We start from the raw sequence: 20448 nt of genomic DNA, 5'->3' as shown, positions 1-20448 counted from the left end.
AAAATACAAATCAAAACCACAATGAGATATCACCTCACATCAGTCAGGATGGCTAAAATTAACAAGTCAGGAAATAACATGTTGACAAGAATACAGAAAAAGGATAACTCTATTGCACTGTTGGTAGGAATGTAAGCTAGTGCAGCCACTCTGGAGAACAGTATAGAGGTTCCTCAAAAAGTAGAAAATAGAGCTACCGTATAACCTAGCAATTGCACTACTGGGTATTTACCCCAAAGATACAGATGTAGTGGTCCAAAGGGGTACTTGCACCCTAATGTTCATGGCAGCAATGTCCACAAAAGCCAAACTATGGAAAGAGTACAGATGTCCATCAAGAGATGAATGAATAGAGAAGATGTGGTGTATGTGTACACACACACATACACATACAATGGACTACTACTCAGCCATCAAAAGATTGTTGTTCCTGGAAGTTCAGCTGAATTCCTGTTTGTCCAGAAACCAGCATTTCTGTAGAGCTTTCTTATATCTTTTTGTTAAAGTATAATTCTCAAAGTGATAAAAGAAAATATAATTCTTATGCAGGGGTGCCTGGGTGGCTCAGTCAATTAAGCTTCTGCCTTTGGCTCAGGTCATGATCTCAGGGTCCTGGGATTGAGCCCTGCATCAGATTTCCTGCTTAGTGGAGAGTCTGATTCTCCCTTCCCCTCTGCTGCTCCTCCTGACTTGTGCATGTGTGCATGTGCTCTCTCTCAAATAAATAAAATCTTTAAAAAAAAATAAAATTCTCCTGCAACTAGTGAGGATGAATATAAGTTTTATTTAGCACATTAATGAGAGAACAAAGCAGAATGACAAAACCCACTCAAAAGAAAAGTGAGAAACCAGCATGCATATAGTCAGTGCAACAAAGAAATGCTGAAATCAGATTGCTAGATTAAATACAAACTCAGTTAATATACTATATGACAATAAAGCTATATATACCTTTGGACTTCTCTACCAGAAAAAGTCATTTGCATCTCTACTGGACAGAAATCATTTCCATTTTTATCAGTTTTCTACAAATTAACATCTAACTTTTACATAGTTTTGCCCTAATCAATAGTAAATAGTAATCCAAACAAAGATACCTTCCCCTAAGAGTCAGATGACCCTTACATGGGTTTGTTAAAGACTATGCTAGCATGATATTGCATAGTCCAACAATCAACTTTTTGCCTTATTTCTGAGTGAATAGTTTAACAGTCTCCTTTTGTAGTCATAATTAACTTTTATGGATTACTTAGAGGCTAATCTGAGTGTAATTATGTGTTATATGGATTTATATACATTCAGTAAGAAAGGTCAACATACATAAGGTTCCTTGTATAATCAGCAAATCTAGAGCCAACAGGCTTCTAGAAGCCGACAAGGTTGGTCGGGGGGATGAGTGGAATATGTGAGGAAGATTAAGAGTACACTTACCCTGATGAGCACTAATTCACAGAATTGTTGAATCACTACATTGTACAACTGAAACTAGTATAATACTGCATGTTAACTATACTGGAATTTTAAAAATAGTGCTCAAGTGTTGGGAGTATACATGTTTATGATTATTTTGTATTCTTGATGTATTTACCCATTTCTCACTATATAATGACCTTCTCTGTCTCTTGTTAACATTTTTGGCTTGAAGTCTACTTTGATATAAATATAGCTACACCTGCTTTCCTTTGGTTATTTGCTTGGAGTATCATCTTCTACCCCATCACTTTGATCCTGTTTGTGTCTTTATAGCCAAAATGAGTGTCCAGAAGGCAGCGTATAGTTAGGGGCTGCATTTTAGTCCATCTGGCCTCTCTGTGTCTTTTGATTGATTAATTCAATCCATTTACATTCAGAGTGATTACTAATAAGTAAGGACTTACTTATTACTTTAAGTAAGTTAATTATTTACCACCAACATTTTATCTTTTGTTTTCTGGTTATTTTGTATCTCCATTATTTCTTTTCCCTTGTGTTTTTGTCTAGCTTTTAAAATTGGTAGTTTTTGTAATGGTTAGCTACATTTCACCCTTTTAAAATTTTTTTAAATTTATTTTTATTTTTTTCATTTCACCCTTTTAAAACATTTTTTGTTAACATATAGTGCAATATTGGTTTCTGAAGTAGAATTCAGTGGTTCATCACTTATATACAACACCCAGTGCTTATCATAACAGTGCACTCCTTAATACTCATCACCCATCTAGCCCACCCTCCCTCCACCTCCTCCATCAACCCTCAGCTGGTTCTCCATAGGTAAGAGTCACTTAAGGCGTGTTTCTCTCTCTCCTTTTTACTTTTCTCCCTTCCCATATGTTCGTTGGTTTTCTTTCCTAAATTCTACACATGAGTGAGATTGTAGGGTATTTATCTTTCTCTGACTGACTTATTTCCTTACTGTAATACATGTTAGCTCTCTCCATGTCATTGCAAATGGCAAGATTTTTCTTTTTGATGATTGGGTAATATTCTGCATGTGTGTGTACTGCCTCTTCTTTATCCATTCATCAGTCAGTGGACATTTGGATACTCTCCATAGTTTTGCTGTTGTTGATAATACTGCTATATAAACATCTGGATGCATGTACCCCCTTGAATCTATATTTTTGTATGCTTTGGGTAAATACCTAGTAGTTCAGTTGCTGGATTGTAGAGTAGTTCTATTTTTAACTTTATAAGAAACCTCCAAACTGTACTCTAGAATGGCTGCACCAGTTTGCATATTCTTCTGAGGCAAAGATAAAAAGCTTTGCCACTGGATCAAAGAGTAGGGATTACTAGGCAATCAGTCTTTGATGTGTGCCAGGTTGCTAATACTTTTAGACCATGGCCTCTCCTTTTATGTACTTTCAAAAAGAAAGTTTTATTATGACTTGGAAGATCAGCAAAGATGATTGTTGAAGAAATATTTTGAGATTATTGAAGGTGTTTTTGCTTTTTGTGTTTTGTGAGAATGGTTCCCACAATGTTTGATTAACTTAAATCATACAGAGGCCTATTTTCAAAAGAGCTTGCTGTGTATACTCTATGACATCCAAATAATCCCAGGAATTATTTAATTGTCCTTAGTGTTTGGCCTTGGATTTTGGATAATTTGTGATCTGGAATTGGATTATGCCCTTCCTTAGTCAATATATCATGGCCTAGATCAGATGTTGGCAAATGGTGGCTTGCTGTCCAGATCCAGCTACTGGCTATTTTTATACAGCTTGTGAGCTAATAAGAGTGGTTTTTACATTTCTACATGGTTGAAAAAAATCAAAAGAAAAATGTCCCATGACCTATAAAAAATGATATAAAACTCAAAATTTCAGGATCCATAAATATTTACTGGAACATAACCATGCTTAATCACTTATAAATTGTGTGTTGCTGTTTTTTGCACTGTATAGCAGAGTTCAGTAGTTGTGACAACAGAGACTGTGTCTCACAGAATCAAAAACATTTTGTATTTGGCCTTCACAGAGTAAGTTTACTGAACTCTGGATAATGAATATAGCCATAATTTGATAATGTGCAGTAGAACTTTCTGCAACTCCTGAAAATATTTTGTCTGTGGTGTTTTTTCTTTTGGTAGATTATTTTTGCAGAATAGATTCCTAATGATGAAATTTATAGGAATGTGCCATAGAACAGAAAGGAATGTTCTTCTGACAATAATAATAATAATAATAGTTATGGATTGGGACGTGGAAAATGATTTAAGATTATTAGAAATTCCCACTACTTAAATGGTTTTTAGTACTTTGAGCAACCTGAATTTCCATGGTGTTAGGATTAATAGTAAAGATAGTGGCACCTATATCAACAAGAAGTTGTATTGTTGTTCATCTATATTTACAGATAGCTCTCTTCAGAATTGTATGTTGAATGGTAATGTTTCCCTTTAAGTGGGATTATTGGGCAGATTTTGGATAATTGTTCTTTTTCTTACCAGTATGATACATTGGATCATCCTACTTGTAATTTCTCTAAGCATAAGCACAAAGAACTAAGGACTTTTTAGTGTTGTTTTTATTTGATGAACCAGGTGTCTTATGTGGAGAACCAGAGGTTGGTTTTCATTTCTAGCTCTTTACTTCCTAGTGCTTTTTTGAAAATGTTTAACCATATGTTGGAGATTCTCTAAACTGGCTGTGTCCCATTCCAGTTTATCTTTCTCACTAAGTCCCTGATTTTATATACCAAAAAAGATGCTCAATTAACTTCTGCCATTAGATCTAACCCATAATAGTATTTAAAGCTTACTGGAATCTAGTTTTATTTTATTTTATCTTAAAGATTTTATGTATTCATGAGAGACACACAGAGAGAGGCAGAATACAGGCAGAGGGAGAGGCAGGCTCCCTCCGGGGAGCCTGATGTAGGACTCGATCCCGGGACCTGGGATCACAACCTGAGCCCAAGGCAGATGCCCAGCCACTCACTGAGCCACTGAGGCGTCCCTGGAATCTAGTTTTAAGCTCTCATATTATTTAACCTTTAAAAACATTTTTTGTTTAATTTATCTTTAAAGGAAAGGCTTTATAAAAGTCCTTGCACAGTACATTCTTATTTACGCCCATTCAGGGACTTTTTAAAAATTGTGCACAGCTGAGTTATTTAAGTTCTGTCTTGGTCTTTCCCATTGTGTTCTTTTAACAGTTTTCCCCAAATGAAGGTCTAATAAGAGAATTAGTTGGCCTTGATCTGGTGGAATATAACAGAATATTGAATTCTGAAGCAAATTTTCTATTTTCCTGAGAATTAATAAAACCCTTAATAACAGACCTCAACTCAGATCTAGACCATAGTTTGACTTTATTTCTATGGTCTGACTTCTGTTCTGGCATGAGGATACTGTATAACATGACTGTTTCTTTGCCAAGAAGGAGACCAGAAGAAGGAAGAAATAGGATAAGATGAGAACAAAGATAAAGTCGTGTAGAAAAAAAAGATTACTTGCCTCTTGAGAAAAGGACCCATGTCCTGTTTCCTTCTTAGGCATAGCCTTTTATCACTTACTTCACCCACAAATTATTTAAAATGGGCAAATGACTATAAAAGTAGTCATCTGTTAAATGTAATATGGCTAATAAATGTATGGTGTAAAATGAAACGCTGTGTATTGCAAAGAAAACAGGACAGTTCCTGCCATAAGGGAGGTACATTCCCGTAGAGGCAGTAGGGAGTGAGGGAACAATGTGAATTGTGTACTTTTCTATGTACTAGACATGCTTGTAGACCCTGTAAATATTTTATCATATTTAATATTCAAAATAATCCTGAGAAATACATAGATTGCCTCTCCCTTCACCCATTTTATAATTTGGGCAATGAAGACTTTGAGAATTTAAACAGTTTTACCAAGATTACACAGCAAGACACATACAAAACAAGGATTTGAATCTGATTTAAGATGTAAACAAATAGAAGGCAGAATGAAACATACAACTGAGGTGTAAAAATGAGCCTCTGGAGTTTAATACCATCAGAATCTCGTTAGTTCAGGAATATTTAAGGAAGGCTTCGTGAAGGAGGTAACATTTAAGCTGGGCTTTATAGGTTTAGGATAAGATTTTTAACAGGTAGATTAAGCAAGGAAAGCCAACGAGCGATGGAGCTGGAATTGAATCCAATTTTATCTAAAGCCAACGCCTATTTTCTTCCCATTACATAAATTAGAATAGTGAAAGCAAATGTGGGAAGCCGGTGTGACTTTTATGAAGAGAGATTTTATTACCTCAACTTATAGAAAAAAAGCTGAAAAGGTCAAGACAAAATTATTAAGGACCTTCAGTGCAAACACATGTTCTACAGTATAGAAGAAATCATTCCAAATACCATAATTATGTATATGAAGATTGCATTGAATTTCTCTCCTTGGCAACTCTTATCTCAGGACCAGTATTTCAGAGGGTCTGGTGGGTTGAATGGTAATGGAGCAAAATGGAGGTAGGGCTGGGTGTAGGGCTATAGAGCAGGAAAATTGGAAATTGCTTTTGATAAGAGTCCATGTATTCTCTGATATATTTGTTTTTAGTTCAAACCATTTTACAAAATGAAACGCCTATCAAAGGCTGATCGTGAAAAAGCAGAAAATCAGACAATTCCAAGACTAACTGATCTATTGGAACTTGCACAGAAGGAACAAAAATTTGTGATATTTGATCTTAATGGCCCTACACAAAAACATCCTCTCAGAAACACATATGTTCGCCATGTAGTAAGCGTGATCCTTGCCTCTAAAATTGAGCAACATCTGGTATGTCTACCTCATTATTTACAGTAGAATTTAGTTTGGGAGGTGGGTAGCATGTCCCAGGAGTATAGCAGTTGAACCTGACCCACCTTGTAGAACTTCCCTGGGATGCTCAAATAATTTTGCTCTCTGTAGATATAGAGGTGGTTACTTATGTAGCCACATGTGGGAATCTAAGAATGACCCAGTTACATTTATCTCAGGGGAGAAAAACAGTAGCTGTTTGCTACTCCAAACCAAAAGATGTAACAGCACTCTGTTAAAAGGCATGTGTGTAAAGACTATGTGATGTGACTTACACCACCACTAGCATAGAACTATTATAAGGGGCCTGGGCAGCACTGAGGCTTTGAAGATTTGGCTTTAACCAAATCTTTAATACAGAAGAAACAGCTGGTTCTTATTCAAGCAGGGATTTGTTCATCATGTTTTTCAGAAGCAATTCTCTGCACTTGAACAGTCATTCCAAATCTCTTAAATTCTCAGAATATGGTAGATTACTGACTGAAACCAATATGTGTTTTCCTGCAAATAAAACTATTTCCACGGATGAATCATATAAGCATTCTCCACTGACAGGAAATAACCCCTTTCAAAGATGATTTTTAGTGTCCTCAGCCAGAGGAAATATGATTCCTGCCTTTAACCCGCACCTACCAACTCCTTATCCACTTTGGCTAGTGTGAGGCTATTGGAACACCAATGGGCCTTTGACTCAGGATGTTAACTCTGAGAAATCTCAGCTCCAGAACAATCCTGGTGAAAGCCACATTATAAGAGTTCATTAGACAGTATGAGGCCAAGGTGACTCTTTTCACTAAGGGCTAGATCTCTCCCTGGGACTCTGCTCCCTGGGACTCCCTGCTCTCTCTCTTCTACATGGAACTCTTTGTACCTGGAGAGCTGATTATCCACTGAAAGACTTCCTTTTTATCCTTACAGATTTTTTGGTTGTCAAGTTTTGATAGGCAGTATGTCAGAAACGCAGCTCCTGGTTTTCAGCAAGTGGGCCGGTTATTTTCCATTGAACGTCTTACAAAAGAAAATATCAGTATAATAAATGTTGACTACAAGAGGTTATTCTACAGTGGGTTGAGGTAAGAGTTTGACCATACCTCTCTCGGCAGGTATTGCCTTACTTGCATAAAATCAGTACTCCTACCAAGTGCTTTGGCTTCTCTGTCTCATCTCAGAGTTTCTTTGTGTGGTTCTTTTTGGAATCCCCTATTTTCCCCTCTTCCCCATCCCACGCTATCTTTCTTCCTCCCTCTGCCAGCAAACTTTCAAGTGTAGACTGTGTCCCTTGAACACAGTCTTCAGCCCCTTCTCCTTTATCTCCAATGTGTTATCATTCAGCACACTTTTTTGTATGCTTAGTGGTTTTGTTCTTATGTAAGGTGATTGAACAGTCAGAAATCAGGAAGTTGTTTATTCCTCCTGCCATTACCAGATGGATTGCAGTTCCTCATAAATAGCTTTGTGGTCCAGATAGCCAGATTTTTTATAGGTATAATTAAGATGGTGTCCTTCTCTCCTGCTCATAACTAAATAATTATTTTTATTTTTTATTTTTTTAATAATTATTTTTAAAAAACAACCTTAAAACAACCAAGGACAAGAAGAAACAAATTATTAGCTATGTTTATAAATATGTAATTAGTGACAGATTTTTCAAATTAAAAGCACCAGGGAATAAAATGGTACCTTTTTCAGACTTAACTGTTATTAATCACTCCTTGATTTAATCCACGTTTCCTTTCTCTTATATTTGAAAGTAAAATTTTTCAGATGATTTTAAATGTTCAAAAACAGTTTTTGGGCAGCCCTGGTGGTGCAGAGGTTTAGCGCCGCCTGCAGCCAGGGGTGTGATCCTGGAGACGCTGGATCGAGTCCCACATCGGGCTCCCAACATGGAGCCTGCTTCTCCCTCTGCCTGTGTCTCTGCCTCTCTCTCTCTCTCTCTCTCTCTGTCTCAATAAATAAAAATAAAATCTTTAAAAACAAAAACAAAAAACAACAACAACAACAAAAAAAAAAACAACAAAGTTTTCCCTGCAGAGATATACAAAATCTCCTTGGGCTTAATAAAAATTCCCACTAGATGCCTGGGTGGCTCAGCTTTTGAGCACCTGCCTTCAGCTCAGGGCATGATCCTGGGTCTGGGGGATCAAGTCCCCCATCAGGCTCCCTGCAAGAAGCCTGCTTCTCCCTCTGCACATGTCTCTGCCTCTTTCTCTATCTCTCTCATGAATAAATAAATGCATTAATCTTTTAAAAATTCTTGCTGTTTTTCTGCAACTCAAGCCTTGAACTAAGCTGTTAGATTTACCTCTGCTCCTGCTCTTGCTTCTTCTGCCTCTCTGGCCTTTTGGTGGTTGATCATGAAATACTATCTTTTTTCTTTTAGCAATGTTTTACCTCTGTTTCCTAATCAGATTTCTCTTTGCTCAACTACTACTATTTTGAGTGTATTTTTCTTTCCTTTTACATGTTTTCAAATAGAAAATAGCTCTATGATGGTGTCCTTATCTCCTACTCATTATTTAGATCAATCTAGTACTTGAAAAATAATTATAATAGCTTCCATTTATTGAGCATTTACTATGTGTCAGGTTCTGTGGTTGTTAGACCACAGGCTCTTTCTCAGTTTCTGCCCTCCTCATCATCTACACATAGGACTTTAGATAAATTTCTGATCATTTGTTTTCTCATTTGTAAATTAAGATAGCAACAACCTAAGGAGGAAAAAAAGAATAACAATAACATGATGAACTGGTTAAAAGATTAGATGATAATATTCTTTATATAATGTGCATGCAAAATACTGGGCAAGTGTAAGAACACAAGCATCAGCTGCTGCTTTTATCATCACCATCCTTACATGCTGTGCCCTAGAAATGATCATCATCCCCATTTTTTCAAATGAGGAAACTTGTTTCTAAAGAGGAAAAGTTCAGATAGGCTAGATAATTCACCAAAATTAATATACTTAATCAGTAGGGGACCAAACTGAGATTTAAATATAGGTCTGACAGAGTCCAGAAGTCCAAATTTTTTCACCCTAGGTATAAGGTTATTCCTTGGCTGTAGTTATATGGGCACAGTTTCAACTGGCATCAGATTTGAGAGGGATCATGTCCTGAATCCTATTGTAAAGCTAAGCAGTTTAATTTAGCTCAGCAAGTATTTACTGAGTACTAGTATGTACAAGTGTATCATGCTAGTTTTATATGAAAAGTCCAAAGCAAGGCACTATCCTTTTCCTTAGGGAAACCATGTATTCTAATAAGAACAAAAGAGGTTTTTCCATATAACTATACTGCAGAGCTGATCGTGATAAATTCCTGTGCTGTACATTATTCCAAGTCTTTCTCCTCAAGGACCACTGCATTTTAAGAAATTAAGCAGTTGTACCTTAAGTTACTTGTGTAATGTTTATGACCAGAATATTTGTAATTATGATCACATATCCAGTATATTCCCTGTGATTATTATGCTCACGTCATAGTTTATCTGACCATGTTCACAAGACATTATGACCTTGCCATTTTTGACTAAGAATGCTTTAAATACATTATTTTATTTTATTTTTTATTTTTTTTGTCATCTTTTTTTTTTAATATTTTATTTATTCGTGAGAGACACAGAGAGAGACGCAGAGACACAGGCAGAGGGAGAAGCAGGCTCCATGCACCGGGAGCCCGACGTGGGACTCGATCCTGGGTCTCCAGGATCACGCCCTGGGCCGAAGGCAGGCGCCAAACCGCTGAGCCACCCAGGGATCCCTAAATATATTATTTTAATCAATTTATATTAACATAGAGATGTCCTCTGCTTTATTTCTAATGTGGAAATTTTTACAGCATTTTTTAAAAGCCTGGGTGGCTCAGTCAGTTAAGTGTCTGCCTTCAGCTCAGATCACAATCCTGGGATCCTGGAATCAAGCCCTGTGCTTGGCTCCCTGCTCAGCAGGGAATCTGCCACTCCCCCTGCTTGTGCTCTCTCTCTCTCTTAATTTTAAACCCTGATTTATTGAGGTGAAATTCATATAACATAAAATTAACCATTTTAAGAGTCTCATGCTCTACTGACTGACCTAAGTGAGAACTTAAAATTAACCTTATTTATTTATCTATCTATCTATCTATCTATCAAAATGAATATGGCTTTATTTTTTTTTATGATTGTAAAAGCAATTCATGCTTGTGAAAACATTCATGCTGTTCAGAAAGATGTAAAGGCAGTGAAAATATCCTTATCTTTTCATCCAAAGGTAACTTGTATTTTCTCCATGTGACTGTGTGCACATTTGAATGCACACAGATTCACACAGATTCACACATGCATGTGTGGATTTATATTTTCACAAAATCGAGATAATACTTTTTCCAAGTTCAACAATATATCCTAAATATCTTCCCATGTTAATAAATGCAGATCTACCTTACCATTTTATTTTATTCTGCCCCACATGTGAATTCTGCCATTTAAACAAATTTTTTCACTTCCTTTTTTTTTAATTTAAATTAAATGAATTAACATAATGTATTATTGGCTTCAGATAGAGGTCAGTGATCATCAGTCACCTATAACACCCAATACTCATTATATCATGTGCCCTTCTTAATGCCCATCACCCAGTTATCCTTTCCCTCCAGGAACCTTCAGTTTGTTTCTTATGATTAAGGGCCTCTTATGGTTTGTCTCCCTCTCTGATTTCATCTTGTTTTATTTTTTCTTCTGTTATGATCCTCTGTTTTGTTTCTTCAGTTCCAGACGTGAGTGAGATCATATGATAATTCTCTCTGATTGACTTATTTTGCTTAGCATAATACCCTCTAGTTCCATCCATGTCATTGCAAATGGCAAGAATTCCTTTTTATGGCTGAGTAGTACTCCATTGTGTATGTATGTGTGTGTATATATATATATATATATATATATATATATATATACACACCACATCTTCTTTATCCATTCATCTGTCGATGGACATCTGGGCTTTTCTGTAGTTTGGCTATTGTGGACACTCTTGCTATAAACAATGGGGTGCAGGTGCCCCTTCAGATCACTACATTTGTATCTTTAGGGTAAATACCCAGTAGTCATTGCTGGGTCATAGGGTACCTCTATTTTCATTCTTTTTTTTTATATTTTTTGAGGAACCTTCATACTGTTCTCCAGAGTGGCTGCACCAGCTTACATCAGAGTAATGTAAAAGTACATAAGAGTACAATAAGGCTCCCCTTTCTCCACATCCTCATCAACATCTGTCATTTCCTGACCTGTTCATTTTAGCCATCTTGCCTGGTGTGAGGTGACAGTTCATTGTGTGTGTGGTTTTTTTTAAAGATTTTATTTATTTATTCATGAGAGACAGAGAGAGAGAGAGAGAGAGGCAGAGACACAGGCAGAGGGAGAAGCAGGCTCCATGCAGGGAGCCCGATGTGGGACTCGATCCCGGGTCTCCAGGATCACGCCCTGGGCTGAAGGCGGCACTAAACCGCTGAGCCACTGGGGCCGCCCATCATTGTGGTTTTGATTTGTATTTCCCTGATGATGAGCATCTGTTGCTCATATTTTCATGTGTCTATTACCCATCTGGATGTCTTCTTTGGAAAAATGTCTATTCACATCTTCTGCCCATGTTTTAATTGGATTTTTTGTTTTTTGAGTATTGAGTTTAAGTTCTTTATAGATTTTGGATACTAATCTTTTATCAAATATGTCATTTGCAAATATATTCTCCCATTTCATCGTTGCCCTTTAGTTTTGTTGATTGTTTCCTTTGCTGTGCAAAAGCTTTTTATTTTGATGAAGTCCCAGTAGTTCATTTTTGCATTTGTTTCCCTTGCCTTTGGAGATGTGTCTAGCAAGAAGTTGCTGTAGCCAAGGTCACAGAGGTTGCTGCCTGTGTTCTCCTTTAGGATTTTGATGGATTCCTGTCTCAGACTTAGGCCTTTCATCTATTTGAGTCTATTTTTGTGTATGGTGTGAGGAACCATGAAATGGAAACTGCTCCAGTTTCATTCTTTGCATTTAGCTGTCCAGTTTTCCCAATACCATTTGTTGAAGAGACTGTCTTTTTTCCATTGGATATTCTTTTCCTGCTTTGTCAAAGATCAGTTGACCATAGAATTGAGGGTCCATTTCTGGATTCTTTGTTCTGTTCCATTGATCTAGGTGTCTGGTTTTGTGCGATTACCATACTGTCTTGATGATTACAGCTTTGTAATAGAGCTTGAAGTCAGAATTGTGATGCCACCGGTTTTGGTTTTCTTTTTCAATATTCCTTTGGTTATGAGAGGTCTTTTCTGGTTCCATACAAATTTTAGGATTATTTGTTCCAACTCTGAAATAGGTTGATGGTATTTTGATAAGGATTGTGTTGAGTGTATAGATTGCTCTAGGTAACACAGACATTTTAACAATATTTGTTCTTCCAATCCGTGAGCATGGAATCTTTTTCCATTTCCTTTTGTGTCTTTGTCATTTCTAGAAAACAGTTGCTATGGCCTAAGTCAGAGAAGTTGCTGTCCGTGTTCTCCTTTAGGATTTTGATGGATTCCTGTCTCACATTTAGGTCTTTCATCCATTTGGAGTTTATTTTTGTGTATGTTATAGGAAGTGGTCTAGTATCATTCTTTTGCATGTCACTGTCCAGTTTTCCCACTACCATTTGTTGAAGACTGTTTTTTCCATTGGCTATTCTTTCCTCCTTTGTCAAAGATTAGTTGACCATATAGTTGAGAGTCCATTTGATTGCATTAAATGTGTAGATTGCTTTGGGTACTGTAGACATTTTAATTATAGAACATGTTGTTCTTCCAGTACATGAGCATGGAATCTTTTTCCATTTCTTTGTGTCTTCCTCAGTTTCTTTCATAAGTATTCTATAGTTTTAAGAGTACAGATCTTTTACCACTTTTGTTAGGTTTTTCCTAGATATCTTACGGGTTTTGGTGCAGTCGTAAATGGGACCAATTTCTTGTTTTCTCTTTGTGTTCCTTTAGTATTGGTGTATAGAAATGCAGTAGACTTCTGTGCATTGATTTTACATCCTGTGACTTTGCTGAATTCCTGTATCAGTTCTAGCAATTTTGTGAATAAGTCCTATCGGTTTTCTACATAGAGTATCATGTCATCTGTGAAGAGTGAAAGTTTGACTTCTTTACTGATTCAGATGCCTCTTATTTCTTTTTGTTGTCTGATTTCTGAGGCTAGGATGTCCAGTACTATGTTGAACAACAGTGGTGATAGTGGACATCCTTGTAGTGTTCCTTACCTTAGGGGAAAAGCTCTGTTTTTCCCCATTGAGGATGATATTAACTGTGGGTCTTTCACATATGGTCTTTATGATATTGAAGTAGGTTCCTTCTAGCCCTACTTTCTTGAGGGTTTTTATTAAGAAATGATGCTGTATTTTGTCAAATGTTTTTCTACACCTATTGAAGGGATCATATGATTCTTGTCCTTTCTTTTATTAATGTAGTGTATCACATTGATTGATGTGAAGATGTTGAACCACATTTGCAGCCCAGGAATAAATCCCACTTGGTCGTGGTAAATAATCCTTTTGGATCCCATTGGCTAGTATCTTGGTGAGCATTTTTGCATCCATGTTCATCATGGATATTGATCTGTAATTCTCCTTTTTTGATAGGGTCTTTGTCTGGTTTTGGGATCAAGGTAATGCTGGCCTCATAGAATGAATTTGGCAGTTTTCCTTCCGTTTCTATTTTTTGAAAGAGTTTCAGAAGAATAGGTATTAATTCTTCTTTAAATGTTTGGTAGAATTCCTCTGGGAAGCCATCCAGCCCTAGACTCTTTATTTGTTGGGAGACTTTTGATGACTGCTTCAACTTCCTTGCTGGTTATGGGTCTGTTCAGGTTTTCTATTTCTTCCTGTTTCAGTTTTGGTAGTTTATACATTTCTAGGAATGTACCCATTTCTTCCAGGTTGCCCAATTTGTTATCATATAGTTGTTCATAATATGTTCTTATAATTATTTGTATTTCTTTTTTTTTAAATTTTATTTATTTATTCACAAGAGACACAGAGAGAGAAAGGCAGAGAAACAGGCAGAGGGAGAAGCAGGCTCCCTGCAAGGAGCCCAATGCCAGACTTGATCCCAGATCCCGGGACTATGCCCTGAGCCAAAGGCAGATGCTCAACTGTTGAGCCACCCAGGCATCCCTGTTTGTATTTCTTTGATGTTAGTTGTGATCTCTCTTCTTTTATTCATGATTTTATTTATTGGAGTCCTTTTTTCTTTTTGAGAAGTCTGTCCAGGAGTTTATCAATCTTATTAATTCTTTCAGAGAACCAGCTCCTAATCTCGATGATGTGTTCTACTGTTCTTTTGGTTTCTATTTCATTGATTTCTACTCTAACCTTTATTATTTCTCATCTCCTGCTAGTTTTAGGCTTTATTTACTGTTATTTCTCCAGCTCCTTTAGGTATAAGGTTAGGGTGTCTATTTGAGACCTTTCTTGTTTCTTGAGAAAGGCTTGTGGTGCTATATACTTTCCTCTTAGGACTGACTTTGCTGCATCCCAAAGGTTTTTGAACAGTTGTATTTTCATTTTCATTTGTTTCCATGAGACACCTAACTCTGGGAAATGAACAAGGGGAGGTGGGTGGGGGGTTGGGGTGACTGGGTGATGGGCACTGAGGGGGGTGCTTGGCAGGATGAGCACTGGGTGTTATGCTATATGTTGGCAAGTTGAACTCCAATAAAAAAATTAAAAATAAATAAAAATTCATCTTTAATTTCCTGATTGAGTCCTTCATTCTTTATAGGATGCTCTTTAACCTCCATGTGTTTGAGTTCTTTCCAAATTTCCTCTTGTGATTGAATTCCAGTTTCAAAGCATTACAGTCTGAAAATATCCAGGGAATTATCCCAGTCTTTTGGTACCCGTTGAGACCTGATTTGTGACCTAGTATGTGATCTCTTCTGGAAAATGTTCCATGTGCCCCCTTGAGAAGAATGTGTATTCTGTTGCTTTAGGATGGAATGCTCTGAATATATCTGTGCAATCTGTCTGGACCAGTGTGTCATTCAAAGCCCTTGTTTCCTTGTTGATCTTCTGCTTAAGTGATCTATCCATTGCTTGAGTAGAGTGTTAAAATCTCCTACTATTATTGTATTATTATTGATGTGTTTCTTTAATTTCGTTATTAATTGGCTAATAAAATTGGATGTTCCCAGGTTAGGGACATAAATATTTACAATTGTTAGGTCCTCTTATTGGATAAACTTTTTAATTATGATATAGTGTCCTTCCTCATTTCTTAATACAGTCTTTGGTTTGAAATCTAATTTGTCTGATATAAGGATCACCACTTCAGCTTTCTTTTGATGTCTGTTAGCATGATAAATGGTTTTTCACCCCCGACTTTAAATCTTGAGGTGTCTTTGGGTCTAAAATGAGCCTCTTGCAGATAGCATATCCATGGGTCTTGCTTTGTTATCCAGTCTGATACCCCATGTCTTTTGACTTTGGCATTTAACCCATTTACATTCAGAGTAATTGTTGAAAGACATGAATTTAGTGCCCTTGTATTACCTGGAGAGTCAGTATTTCTGTATGTTGTCTCTGTTCCTTTCTAGTCTATGTTACTTTTGGGCTCTCTCTTCACTTAAAGGATCCCTTTTAATATTTCTTGTAGGGCTGGTTTGGTGATCACAAATTGTTTTAGTTTCTCTTTGTCTGGAAGCTTTTTATCTTTCCTATTTTGAATGACATTCTAGATGGGTAAAGCACTCGTAGCTGCATATTTTTCACATTTAGCATTCTGAATATGTGACGCCAGTCCTTTCTGGCCTGCCAGGCCTCTGTGGAAAGGTCTGATGCCAGTCTAGTGTTTCTGCCATTTTAGGTTACAGACCTATTGTCCTGGGCTGCTTTCAGGATTTTCTCTTTGTCTCTGAGGTTTGCCAGTTTCACAATTATATGTCAGGGTGTTGACCTATTTTTATTGATTTTTAGGGGGGTTCTCTGTGCCTCCTGGACTTGGATGCCTATTTCTTTCCCCAGATTAGGGAAGTTCTCCATTATAATTTGCTCCAGTATACCTTCTACTCCACCCCTCTTCCTCCTCTTCTGGAATCCCAATTATTCTAATATTGTTTTGCTCCATGGTATCACTTATTTCTTGAATTCCCTCCTCATCATCCAGTAGTTGTTTATCTCTTTTTTTTTCTGAACTTCTTTATTCTCTATCATTTTGTCTTCTAGATCACAAATTCTCTTCTGCCTCATTTATCCTGGCAGTTAGAGTCTCCCATTTTTTATTGCATCTCATTAATAACCTTTTTTATTTTGACTTCATTAGATTTTAGTTCTTTTATTTCTTCAGAAAAGGATTCTCTAGTGTCTTCTGTGCTTTTTTCAAACCCAGCTAGTATCTTTATAATCGTTCTTCTGAACTCTAGTTCCAACATTTTACTTATGCCCCATACAGATTAGGTCCCTGTCAGTACTGCCTCCTGTTCTCTTTTTTTAGGTGAGTTTTTCTGTCTTGTCATTCTTGCTGAAAGTGGTTGCTTTTCTATTTGTAGAGTTGCAGCTATTCTTTTCTTAGCTCTCTGGTTAAGTTTGCAGGTATTCAGAATGAATTGATAGCTATCTAGATGAATTCCTGGGTCTAGATGAAACTAAGGTCTCCTATTCCTCCCCCACCTTCGAGTCTGTCCTTGAAATTAACCATTTTAAAGTGAACAGTTTGTTAGCATTTAGTTCATTTACTTCTCGTTCCATCCAATACTTTTTTTCCCTTTGTTTGATGTTTTTATTTAAATTCTAGGTAGTTAACATATAGGGTAATATTGGTGTCAGGAGTAGAACTTAGTGATCCAGCACTTACATATAATACCTAGTGCTCATCACAAGTGTCCTCCATAATACCTATCAACCTCTTAGCTCATCCTCCACCCCCCTCCCTCCATCAAGCCTCAGTTTGTTCTCTCTAGTTAAGAATCCCTGTGGTTTGCTTCCTCTCTTTTTTCCCCTTCCTCTATGTTTATCTGTTTTATTTCTTAAATTCCACATATGAGTGAAGTCATATGGAATTTGTCTTTCTCTGACTAACTTATTTCACTTAGCATAATACACTCTAGCTCCGTATGTGTCACTGCAAATGGCAAGACTTCATTCTTTTTGGTGGCTAAATAATATTCCACTCTTCTTCTGTATCCATATTACTTATCAGTTGATGGATATTTGGGCTCTCTCTGTAGTTTGGCTATTGTTGGTAATGCTGCTATAAACATTAGAGTACATGTACCCCTTTGAATCTGTATTTATGTATGCTTTGGTTGAATACTTAGTGGTGCAATTGCTGGGTCATAGGGTATTTTTATTTTTAACTTTTTGAGGAACCTCCAAACTGTTCTCTAGAGTGGCTGCAACAGATTGCATTCCCACCAACAGTATGAGAGGGTTCCCCTTTCTCCACATCCTTGCCAACACCTCTTGTTTCTTGTGTTGTTATTTTAGCCATTCTGACTAAAAAGTGTTGTTATTTTAGCCATTCTGACTAAAATGTGTTGTTATTTTAGACATTCTGACTAAAATGATTTGAGGTTGTATCTCATTGTGGTTTGATTTGTATTTCCCTGATGAAGAATGATGTTGAACATCTTTTCATCTGTCAGTTAACCATCTGGATATCTTCTTTGGAAAATGTCTATTCATGTCTTCTGCCCATTTCTTAGCTGGGTTATTTATTTTGGGGGCTTTGAGTTTCATAAATTCTGTATAGATTTTGAGACTTACCCTTAATCAGGTACGTCATTTGCCAATGCATTTTGATAGTAGAAATTTTTATTTTCCTTCTCTTCCTTGGTCAGTCTTGCTAGGAGTTAATGAATTTTATTAATCCTTTCAAAACACCCAGTTTTGGCTTTGTTACCCTTTATCTGTTGCAAATTTACTTTCTCATTTCATTGATTCCTGTTCTTTATTTTCTTTTACTTAAAGTTTAATTTGCTCTTCATTTTTTTGTTTGTAGAAACTTTATGTTTGAGTTTTAGATATGACAACAGGAGCAAAAACCTTTTTATGGAAGGCTGGAATTAGATATGGAGTTTTAAATGGCAATTCTATTAGTGGATAATTCCAAATTTAAAATACACACTGGGCCGTCTGGATGGCTTAGTCAGTTGAGCATCCGACTCTTAATTTCGGCTTTGGTCACAATCTCAGTTTCATGAGATCAAGCCCTGCGTTGGGCTCCTTACTCATCAGGGAGTATCCTTGAGATTCTCCCTCTCTCTCTGCCCCCTCCCCTCATTCATTCTTGTGGTCATTTGTGCTCTCTATCTAAAACAATCTTTTAAAAAATAATAGAAAAATCTTTAAAATAAAATCCATACTGTATAATAATACTCTAAGAAAAACATACTTTAGTTTTTTAAATCTTAAAGTGTAGAATAGATGGTATATATCTGCTCTCATAATTTACTTTTCTCAAAACACTTCGTTTTTTTTAAAAGCTTTTATTTATTTATTCATGAGAGACACAGAGAGATGCAGAGACATGGGCAGAGGGAGAGCAGATTCCATGCCAGAGTCTGACACGGGACTTAATCCCGGGCCTCCAGGATCAGGCCCTGGGCTGAAGGTGGCACTAAACCGCTGAGCCACCTGGGTTACCCAAAACACTTCATTTTTTATTGAGGTATAGTTGACACAATGTTACATTAGTTTCAGGTGTACAACAACTCTGTGCTATGCTTACCACAAGTATAGCTACCACCTGTCACCATATAAGGCTATTACAATACCATTGGCTATATTCCCTATACTGTACCTTTTATCCCTTTATGGACTTATTCATTCCGTAACTGGAAGCCTGTATTTCTTTTTTTTTTTTTTTAAGACTTTATTTATTCATGATAGACAGAGAGAGAGGCAGAGACACAGGCATAGGGAGAAGCAGGCTCCATGCAGGGAGCCCAATGCGGGACTTGATCCTGGATCTCCAGGGATCACACCCCGGGCCGAAGGCAGCGCCAAACTGCTGGGCCACCGGGGCTGCCCTGGAAACCTGTATTTCCCACTCCCCTTTACCTATTTTGCCTATGCCCTCCAACCCCATTCCATCTGGCAACCAGCAGTTTGTTCTGTTTGTGAATCTGTTACTATGTGGTTGGTTTGTTGGTTATTCATTTACTTTGTCTTTAAGATTCCACATTTAATTGAAATCATATAGAATTTGTCTTTTTTTGTCTAACTTAAGTTAGCATAATATTTTCTAGGTCCATTTATATTATGGCAAATGGTGAGACCTCTTTCTTTTTATGGTTGAGTAATATTTCATTGTATATAAATATACCACATCTTCATTTTGGTGGACATTTGGGCTGCTTCTATATCTTGGCTTATTGTAAATAAAGCTGCAATAAACATAGAGGTATGTATAATTTACGTTTCCACCAACAGTGTATAAGGGTTCCTTTTTCTCCACATCCTCACCGGCTCTTGTTACTTCTTGCCTTATTGATACTAGCTAGCCATTCTGACAGGTGTAAGGTGATGTCTCATTGTGATTTTGATCTGCATTTCTCTAATGAAGAGTGAGATTGAACATCTTTTCATGTGTCTTTTGGCCATCTGTATGTCTTCTCTGGAAATACATCTGTTCAGATCCTCTGCCAATTTTTAAAATCAGATATTTTTTTATTTTTTTATTTATTTATTTTTTATTTATGATAGTCACAGAGAGAGAGAGAGAGGCAGAGATACAGGCAGAGGGAGAAGCAGGCTCCATGCACCGGGAGCCTGACGTGGGATTCGATCCCGGGTCTCCAGGATCGCGCCCTGGGCCAAAGGCAGGCGCCAAACCGCTGCGCCACCCAGGGATCCCTAAAATCAGATTTTTTTATATTGTTGAGTTATATAAGATACTTAAATGTTTTTTTATATTAAGCCCTTATTGGATGTATCATTTACAAATATCCTCTCCCATTCAGTTGGTATTGATTGCCTTTTCATTTTGTTGATAGTTTCCTTTGCTATGCAAAAGCTCTTCATTTCAATGCAGTCCCAATAGTTTATTTTTACTTTTATTTCTCTTCCCCTATGTCTAGAGACATACCTAGAAAAATGTTTCTGAGGCCTAATGCCTATGTTTTCTTCTAAGAGTATTATGGTTTCAGGTCTCACATGTAGGTCTTTAATTCTTTTTGAGTTTATTTTTGTG

General features: G+C 36.9%; 1 protein-coding gene across 1 annotated transcript in view; it reads left to right on the top strand.

Annotated features, from left to right (window-relative positions):
- GDPD4 (glycerophosphodiester phosphodiesterase domain containing 4) overlaps nt 1-20448 on the top strand; it is a 115348-nt gene that overhangs the window by 51468 nt on the left and 43432 nt on the right. The window contains exons 11-12 of the mRNA XM_072725333.1: nt 6017-6238; nt 7178-7332. Of these exons, the coding sequence (XP_072581434.1) occupies nt 6017-6238; nt 7178-7332 (377 nt within the window). The remainder of the gene's footprint in view (nt 1-6016; nt 6239-7177; nt 7333-20448) is intronic.

Source organism: Vulpes vulpes, chromosome 11 (assembly GCF_048418805.1).
Source record: "Vulpes vulpes isolate BD-2025 chromosome 11, VulVul3, whole genome shotgun sequence".
NCBI classification, from domain to species: domain Eukaryota; kingdom Metazoa; phylum Chordata; class Mammalia; order Carnivora; family Canidae; genus Vulpes; species Vulpes vulpes.
This window is presented reverse-complemented; position numbering and strand designations above follow the sequence as displayed.